Source organism: Anguilla rostrata, chromosome 10 (genome assembly GCF_018555375.3).
Source record: "Anguilla rostrata isolate EN2019 chromosome 10, ASM1855537v3, whole genome shotgun sequence".
Taxonomy (NCBI): domain Eukaryota; kingdom Metazoa; phylum Chordata; class Actinopteri; order Anguilliformes; family Anguillidae; genus Anguilla; species Anguilla rostrata.
In genome coordinates this window covers 3,306,975-3,316,773 of record NC_057942.1, presented here as the reverse complement: position 1 = coordinate 3,316,773, position 9,799 = coordinate 3,306,975, and the positions used below count along the sequence as shown (strand labels likewise).

Here is a 9,799-nt window from a genome sequence, read left to right as displayed (position 1 = left end):
CCTCTAAACAGACAGGTGAGGTTCTGTCATGGTGTTCTGTCCCATAAGAGCCCCATTCTAATGCCCGTGCCCCCCTCCTCCCCACCCCCCCCAGGTCAGCCACCACCCCCCGGCGGCCGCCCACCATGTGATCTCCCGCCGCGGCTGGACCCTGTGGCAGGAGATCACCATCGCCAGCAAGTTCCGCGGGAAGTACCTGTCAATAATGCCTCTGGGTGAGTCTGAAACCCCGCCCCTCTCTGCCATCAATCCCCACAACTGACCTCAGCATTTTTCCCATAATGCACCATGACCCCTCAATCCCCACACCTGACCTCACCTTTTACCCATAATGCACCACGACCCCCCCTCACCAGTGACAGCCTAGCAGCCCGGCTATAGCCTTTCCCTGTAGCGTCACCCCTAACTACACCCACCCCCCCACCTGCAGCCCCCCCCCCCGCCCGTTTCCGAGCTCGGCTGGGGGTTTAGTCTCTGCTGTGTATCCGCTGTGTGACAGACGCGTTCTCCACAGGACTGTGGGCTCTGCTGTGCGGGGGGGGGGGTGTGTGTGATTCATGCGCCTGGGCTGGTTTAGCTGTAATGAGGGCCTCACAGTAACAAGCCCCTCAGACACCCAAACCCCCACCCCCCCCCCCCCCCCGGGCCCCTCACCCCCCCCCGGGCCCCTCAGACACCCCCATCCCCGCTAGGCCGCGCTGCAGAGCCCGCGTGTTTGTTCAGCGGATTTATGTCGCGATCGGGATGAGGCGCAGCATTCAGCGGGAATTCACAATGAGACCCCCCCGCCCCCCCCAATTCCCCCGCGGGGGCAGAGATTGCGATCCAGCGTCCCGACAGTATGGACCGGGGTTATGAAAGAGAGGACTGGGCAGCTTATCAAATATGAGAGAGCTGAGACGTACAGCAGGGGCGGGGGGCGGGGGGCGGGGGGGGGGCGGTAATTAGGGCAGGGTTTTCATTCAGGATTTTTGTTTCGTTCCTTGCATGTGGCAGGACAGCGAGCAGAGGCGCGCACACACACACACACTCACACACACACGGACACACTCACGCACACACACACACACTCACACATACACGCACACACGCACACACACACACACACACATTCACAAATGCAACAAATGCTCTGACACCAGCCAGGTGGGAGTGAGGAGAAAGGACAGATATCTGTGTAAAAGGCAACATTTTCTCAACTGGCCGGGACGTTGAGAAACTGCTGGCATGCTTGCGGTTGTGATGAAAAGAGTGTAACTGTACAGCTGTGACTCTGGTCCTCTGGCATTTAAACCAGTGCAGGGGTTAAGTGTTTTGAGGGACACAGGGGTTAAGTGTGCTGTTTTGGGGACCCCAGGGGTTAAGTGTGCTGTTTTGGGGACCCCAGGGGTTAAGTGTGCTGTTTTGGGGACCCCAGGGTTACGTGTGCTGTTTTGGGGACCCCAGGGTAAAGTGCGCTGTTCTCTCTCTCCCTCCAGGTGCGATTCACCTGCAGTTCCACTCCAGCGGGAACCACTACGTGTGGCGCAAGGTGACCTCCACCGTGCACAACATCATCGTGGGGAAGCTGTGGATTGACCAGGTGGGCCCAAACCCCCCTCACCAACCTGGACCCCCCAAGACCTCGGTACCCCCCCAGGTTCATTTGAGTACCGCTTAGAGCTGAATCAGAACCGCCCGTAAAGTTCTAAAAACAAGATGCTGCTGCTCAGGAAGTTCGTTTAATCGCGTGATGTTTGATTCCATGCCGTGTAGAACCCGCTGCTCCTATCTTAAAGTAAAGAGAAATTTGTGTCGCGAGGTTCAGGGTGAAGTCCATTTCCCCATGCTCAAAACGTGGCCAGTGATTGGCCGGGAGAGCAGCACAAACTCAGTGACCCTCTTAACTTCACGCTCTCCACCCTTGGAAGATATTTTACAATATGTGGGTTACAGCAATTTCCTCATCTCGAGCTGTTGGATGAATATAACATTGTCAAACAATGATAATATTTACTGGTTTATTGCAGGGTTTGCTGTGATTAATCCTGACTAATCAGTTTTTATGTGCTCAGTCCTGTGCTGCTAGCCAGTGTAATAATTTAGAAACCGGGAGGTTGTGGGTTTGATTCTCAGTTCTGACGCTGCATTTGTCGATTTCCAGTTTCCAAATCACTCCCAACTTAAAATAAACGGCAAAACTTCCAAAAACACTCTCAACTCTTATCTTCTAACGCGCCAGTTATCTACGTTATTTATTTTGTGCCAAAAACAGTATTTAGAATTAAATGTGACTGTTTTTGTTAGCCAATATGTGGCACAGGCTGTGTTACTTTTAAGATAGTCTGTAATAACAGAACTCGTTTGAACTGTGTTTTAGAACCCAACGTGCCTCCGCGTGTTTAAATCGCGGCTTGCTAGCGATGCGTTTAATCATGCCGTGTGAGTTAGAGGTGCATTCTCTGACAGACAGAGCGCTCTCTCTCTCTCCAGCCCCACATGCTTTTCGGGATCAGACCAGAACCTCCGCGGTTTTCCGTCTGTTCTGTCGAGCACCAGCTGTGTGCGAACGGGATAACAAGCTAAGCCGGAAACACCGAAATTGCCCACATTTAGATTCGTGGGGATTATCGTAGCATCATCGCACATTCTCGACAAATTGTGTTTTTTCCCCCTCCTACGTAAACGCTAATCCAGACCTGTTAAAACTGCTCGCTGCGTGTTGGCGGAATAAGTCGATCGGAAAACCTAGCCGCTAACAATCGCGGCTACATCTCCGTCTCCTCTCCTCTCTCTCTCTTAATTGTAACCCAGCCAGCTTCGGTTCCCTGTGAAAGGCAAATATTTGCGGCTTCCCTTAATGAACGAGCTGTTGGGTTTGACACCGGCGGTGGGTGCGCAGGTGTTAGGCGCAGCTCGTTATGAGAGAGAGAGACGGCCAGGGAGGCGGGAGCTCAAATATTTTACTTCGCACCCCTCCCACTGAGACGCTGCGAGGCAGCGGTACATCTGGCCTGTCTCTCAGGATCCAGCGCTCACTGTGTGTGCAGAAATTATTGTAGCGATGGAGGCACAGAGCTGGGCTTGGAGGGGGAACTAAGATGAAGGTCAGAGGAGCCGTCTGAGAGCATGACCCCTGACCTTAAGTGACCCCTGACCCTCCGTGTCCTCTTTTGACCACAGCATATCTCCACCAGTCGTGACTTTATAAGTCTTCTCACCTGTGTTTTTCTCTCCCTCTTCCTTTCTCTCTCTCTCTCCCTTTGTCTTTCTCTTCCTCTTTTCTTTTCCTCCTTTCCTTTCTCCCCCCTCACCTCACCCCCCCCCCTCCACCTGCAGTCAGGGGACATCGACATTGTCAACCACAGGACCAAGGAGACCTGCCAGCTCAAATTCTCGCCCTACAGCTATTTTTCGCGGGACGTCCCGCGGAAGGTGAGACGCACTAATGGAATCGACCGGTGACCCCCCCCCCCCCACCTCCTCCCGTACCCCCCTCTTCAGTCACACAGGTTTATCCTTCATTAAGGTGTGAGCACACCTTATAGCTCCACAGTAAGGGCCTTGACCTCCTCTTCCTTCTGTGGATCCACTCTGAATCCCATCGATACCAAATGTCACACTGGAGTCATTCTGAGAAATGTCTGCAGTTTTGTTTTTAAACTAGATGGTTTTCCCAGTGAGACTTCCACAAAATGGAGAAGAAGTCAGCCAGGGTCAAGCTTTCTAAATGTAGGATGTCACAGTTATAGTGTAGCCATTCATCCACTGCTGTATGTCCTCTTGTGCAAGTGATGAACTACAAATATGTGCCATTTTTCATCATTGGATCCCATCCAAATATCTATTTTTATTTTATTTAGATTTTCTTTTCTCATAGTATTAAGGAGAGTATATTGAGATGTGATTGATTGATTGATTAGTAGATGCTGCCCTCTACTGGATAATAAATGCATGTGCCTTTTTTTAAATTATTCTTGATAAATTGGTGTAAATGACTTGGCTGTACGTGTGAAGAGAGAAGGATGTTTTCCTGATTGCTCGCTCTGCTTCTTCTCTCTCCCCATTGGCCCTCCGCCTCGTCGCCTCGTTGCTAGGTGACAGGCGTGGTGGCGGACGCCGACGGCCAGGCGCACTACATCTGTGGCACGGACGAAGTGGAGAGCGCCAGATCGCAGAGCACCGGGGCGGCGTGGAGGGCAAGCAGAAGACGCCACCAGACCCTCTGCAACTGCGGGAGCAGCCCCGTCCCGGGAGCAGACTCGCTCTATCACAGCACTGCGTACCTGGGCAGGGCGAATTAAATCACACCTGTCACCTGTAACCTGTACCACATGGACACTCAACACTATGATAGCACACCTGGGCTGGACCAATTAAATCACACCTGTCACCTGTACCGCATGGACACTCAACACTATGATAGCACACCTGGGCTGGACCAATTAAATCACACCTGTCACCTGTACCACATGGCAGGACTGCCCATCCTTGTTCCTGGAGATTCTACTGTCCCATAGGTTTTCATTCCCGCCCTAACAAAGCCCACCTCATTCAACATCTGTAGATCTTACTGTGCTGCTAATTAGTAGAGTCAGGTGTGCCAAATTAGGGTTGAAATGAAAACCGACAGGATGGTAGGTCTCCAGGAACAGGGTTGGGCAGCCATACCATGTGGTACAGATGTGAATGAATTCGACCAGCCATGTGGATTTTCAATACTGTGCTATACTCTGGATAAGAGCATCTGCTATATGCCTGTAATGTAATTAGATATGGAGGAGATTTGGAGTTACGGATCTTGAGGAGTATCTTTGGAGTATTTAACTGACTCTTCGCCCTCGCCTCTCTCTCTCCCTGGATGTGGCCCCTTGTTCCCCCCCCCCCCCCCCCCCCCAGGGAGAACGCCGAAAACATGTACTGCTTCTCCGCGCTGGCGCTGACGCTGAACGAGCCGGAGGACGGCGTGGGGCCGACGGACAGCCGCCTGCGGCCCGACCAGCGGCTGATGGAGGCGGGCCGCTGGGACGAGGCCAACGTGGAGAAGCAGCGGCTGGAGGAGAAACAGCGGGCCGTGAGGAGGAGGAGGGAGGCGGAGGCCACGGACGCGCTGGAGGAAGGTGAGAGAGAGAGGGGAGGAGGAGAGAGAGAGGGAAGGAGAGGAGTGGGAGGGGGAGGGAGGGGGAGAGAGGGGGAGGATGAGAGAGAGGGGGAGAGTCTGGAGGAGAAACAGCGAGCCGTGAGGAGGAGGAGGGAGGCGGAGGCCACGGACGCGCTGGAGGAAGGTGAGAGAGAGGGAGAGGAGAGGATGGAGGAGGGGGAGGGGGGGAGGAGAGAGAGGGGAGTCGGAGGAGACAGAGCGGGGAGGGGGGAGGCGGAGCCACGCGGCTGGAGGAAGTGAGAGAGAGGGGAGAGGAGAGAGTGAAGGAGGGGGGGGGGAGGAGGAGAGGGAGAGTCTGGGAGAAACAGCGGTCGTGAGGAGGAGGAGGGAGGCGAGCCACGGCGCTGAGGAGAGAGAGAGGGAGAGTGAGGGGAGAGAGAGAGGGGAGAGGAGAGAAAGAGATGCAGAGGGGGAGAGGAGTGACGGCGTATATCCCAACCAGTATCATATTTAATGGATTCATTGAAGTTATTTGCACAAGAGCGTGGAGAGAAAGAGAAGAGAAAGTGAGAGGATTAAAAGGAAAGAAGATGCATAACATATAATTTTAATGTTGTATACTATGAATGTGCAAATGAAAGGATGATCACTGAAAAGGTAGAGTAGAAAGAGAGCTTAAGGAAAAAGAGACGGAGATCTTGCATTGTGTAAAATGTCCTCTATTATTAACATTTCATTGTCCTGCTTGATAATGTCCCACAGATGCTAGCATTTTCCTCCAAAGAGGTGCCATTCCCATTCCCATGAATTAGCAGAGCAGTGTATGAGATTTAACTATGATGGCGTACTGTCCTGTTGAAAAACAAATCCACAATCATAACATAAACCATAACATAGACCATAACTTAAAGCATAAGATGATGAACTGATGTCTCTCCTCTTCTCTCCATTGGTTGTCTGACACTAGAGTGCGATTATGACTCTGGTGAGTTTGGAGTCCCTGACCCGCCCCTCAGGTTTACCCCCCCCCCCTTCTCACTTGCCCCCCCCCCCCCCCCAGTGTGAGCTTCTTTGGTGTTGGTGCTATGTGGTGTTGAACCTGCATGGCGTTGCTCCCCCCCCCCCCCCCAGTACATCACAGTCTGTGTCCCGCTCCTGCTGTGTCATATACGTAGAACAAGCTGGGCACTTATGAGTTTCTCCCTTCAGCCACCTCCCTTTTACATTCACTCGCTACTTTTCCTTTCTTCCTCTCTCTTCCGCCCCTCGCCGCTGAGACTGTTAGCAGTCGTGCTAGCGCTGCGGACTTACGAGATTTCGGAAGTAGTCTCGAGCTGGTCGTCCTTTCCACCAGTCGTCCGCAGTCACGACATTTCAAACGGTGGCTTTGCGTTTTTCACTGACCTTCAGTGCCCTTCGCTGACCTTCGCTGACCTTGTCTGACCTTCATTGACCTTCACTGACCTTCATTGACCTTCTCTGACCTTCACTGAAAGGAATAACCCGGCTCTTTAAAGCACCAGGTCTCCCTTCCAGTTCAGCTCAGGTGTTGATAGGCTGCTGGCGGCCATCTTGTTCTAGCCCCAAACTGACGGCACTGGCAGTGTTGGGGAAGCTTTGAGTGTTTCCATTCTCGGTCCTCTGGGCTGAGCGCTGGGCTGGTTTTATCAGACCTCCACAGTCTGCTCAGCTGCGTCGCGCTCGGCCTGCTACAAAACCGCGACGTTCCCATGAATCCCGCTCTGTTTGTGCACAGCGCCCCCTCCTGGCGATGCGTTTGAGTTACACCTGTCCCTCTGTCTCTGACCCCCCCCCCCCCACCCCCCGCTTTAGGGCGAGAGTACGAGGGCTACCAGCCGTGTTGGTTCCAGAAGAGGACGGACTCCCTCACGGGGGAGACCATCTTCGTGTACAAGGGGGGCTACTGGGAGGCCAAAGAGAGACAGGAGTGGAACATGTGCCCGGAAATCTTCTGAGCCCTGGGCGTCCCCCCCCACCCCAGCCCGCCCCCGCCAGGGGACTGTGACATCATCAGCAGGGGGCGGGGTCTGAGTGGATCTCCTAGTGCCGCCTGCCCTCATCACACCGGCCCAGAGACGCCGCGATGCGATTCATTACACACCCCTAACCCTAACCCTAACGCCCCCCCCCCGGCCCACTGACCCACGGACACTGTCTGTGTGTGTGTGTATGAGTGTGCGTGTGAGTGTGTGAGTGCATGAGTGAGTGAGTGTGAGTGTGTGCGGGTGTGTGTGTAAGTGTGTGTGCGGGTGTGTGTGTAAGTGTGTGTGTGTGTGTGTGTGTGTGTGCTGTGTGTGGTGTGTGTGTGGGTGTGTGTGTGTGTGTGTGTGTGGTGTGTCGTGTGCGGGTGTGTGTGTAAGTGTGTGTGTGCGGGTGTGTGTGTGAGTGTGTGAGTGTGTGTGTGTGTGCGGACGTTCCAACTCTGATCACCAGATCAGTGAGAGGGCCAATCAGCCACCCACCAAAGCTTCCAGAAATCAGGTGTTGTCCACACACAGTCCCCACAATGCACTCCTCTGCCCTCCCCTGGGACACCTCCTGTATTCTCAGACACAGTGTTACTACGCGGACACAAGTGGACCAGAACCAATCAAGAGCTCAGTTCTGCGTGACCCCTGTGACACCAGCCAATCAGCTGGCTCTCGCTGAACAACAGCTGACTCCACGCCTGCATCCACGGGCCCAGAGGGGGAAAAGAAATGGGATTATTACGGACGGTGTTTTGGGCCTTTTTTTCCGGTTTCTTCCACGGCACTTCAGAACTTGCCCGTTCCGCGTTTGCGTTTTGGCTTTGGGGCCAAACCGTGGCTCCTTCGCCCTGGACAGTGAAATCAGTCATTAGACCTTAAACCCGTTTCCCCATCCTGAGTTTATTTGAAAGCGGGTGAAGATTTGAGAGTGTGTGTGTCCCACCCCCCCCCACCCCCCCAAAACTCCCTCTCTCCTGTTCTGGAATGCCTTCACAAGCTCTCAGCAGTAGCAGATCTCTCATTGGTCCCATCGAGTCATCCAAAGGCCAATGAACACTCAACGTTGTCTTTCCATTAGGTTTGAGGTTTCTACGTTTCGTGGGCTCCACAGGCTAAGTCCACATTGACCCGTACCTCGTTTCCCAACCACGATTTGCCCTATGCACGCCCCCGTGAACTGGAACCACGTTTTACTTTTAAAATTACGGTCTCACGCGAGGCACCGAATGATTAGCTAGCTGGGACCTCTTGTGTGTTCAGAAGCCTTTGTGGGTTCAGTCAACCGCTACAGTGTACCAGTGAGTTACAAACACGAGACTGTGATTGTCAGATTCCTCGGACTGTTCACGTAAGTACACACACATATATCCTACACTCAGCTCAACACCCATTTACAGTGCTATTTAGTTTCTACTGCCTTGTGTGTACGCATATTTCTACAGAAGGAATTTCGTCCAAAGGTCATAATCACGTCCTCATAAAACACTGTGGACGGCTTCACCGTTTAGAAGATTAATGTATCCAGTGCTGGTAGGCTGTGGCAGCCATTTTGCAAATGCTGAATTTGCGTTGATATATTTACATTTCACCCTTTGGCAGTGAAGCCCTGAGACTGCAGGAGAGTTACGGGCCCCTGGGGTGACGGGGTCCCCACTTGGGACATATTTGTGTCAGAGGTGCACAGCGGCCCTCAGGGGCCCCCCTTTGGGGCAGCTCTTTGTTTGGGGCGTAATGAGCACCAGCCATTAAAGCGCATTTGGGGCGATTGGGGCTCTCAGGCACTGGTCCAGTCGCCCCACACAACCCTAGAACTGAACTTAATGAGTTTAGGGGGTTGGGGGTGGGGGGGGAGGGTCACCCCACACAACCCTAGAACTGAACTTAACGAGTTTAGGGGTTGGGGGGCGGGGGGGGGGGGGGGGGCGGGTGCATCCAAGGTCGGAGCGCATGTGGACTTTGTCGAACTAGAACCGGAATTTAAGAACCTGATTCTTCCACACTGAAGGAGGTTTGGGGGGTCACGTACGCAGGGTGTGGGTGTGTATTTCCTCACTTGCTGTTCAGAATGTAGAGAAACTGGCCAAACACAAACGTACCCTCCGTCGAGCACTCCTGTATGAATATTTTGTTACAAGAATAACCTTATGAGTAAATAAGATTTTAAAACATGGTAAAAATGATTAATATTGATATAATGCTGTACATAACTTAAAATATGTAGTTTTAACTAATTTAATATTTTAAATGCACATTTTAATCCAAAATTTATTTGCCAGCTGAATCTGACCCACCCTTTGTTTTATGGCCTTAAGTAATTTGTATTGAGAAAATATCTAGCCAGACACGGGGGAAAAAATACATTTTTAATTTAATTTCTTTAACCTTTGGATCGTTTGCTCCAAGTGGCAGGTGCATGTTCACAAACACTTGTTAGCAGAGGACTTTTGGTTTGATCCGTTGGTTTGCTGGTCGGTGTTCATTGAGAGAAGGTGGTTTCAACGTTTGGGAAGGAATGTAGTGACTTAAAACCGTTGGAGAGACACAGCCGAGCGTTGGACGGTGGGGAGAGGCGGCGACACGTGGAAGGTTTTCAGCAAAATACAAAAACTGTCCTATCAGAATCTCTGAAAGGACAGAGTGTGTGCCCCTCCCCCCCGTGCTGAATGTAATCCAAAATTTTAGCAGAGATGTATTGGCAAATGGATGTTGTCTCGAGAGAGAGAGAGAG

The 9,799-nt window shown here is 52.5% G+C and overlaps 1 protein-coding gene across 1 annotated transcript in view; it reads left to right on the top strand.

Moving 5' to 3' along the window:
* Positions 1 to 9,799, top strand: part of osbp2b (oxysterol binding protein 2b) — a 71,969-nt gene extending 62,170 nt beyond the window's left edge. The window contains 8 exon segments of the mRNA XM_064353496.1: positions 95 to 215; positions 1,479 to 1,582; positions 3,319 to 3,414; positions 4,077 to 4,149; positions 4,152 to 4,211; positions 4,833 to 5,099; positions 6,048 to 6,065; positions 6,914 to 9,799. Of these exon segments, the coding sequence (XP_064209566.1) occupies positions 95 to 215; positions 1,479 to 1,582; positions 3,319 to 3,414; positions 4,077 to 4,149; positions 4,152 to 4,211; positions 4,833 to 5,099; positions 6,048 to 6,065; positions 6,914 to 7,056 (882 nt within the window). The 3' untranslated portion in view covers positions 7,057 to 9,799.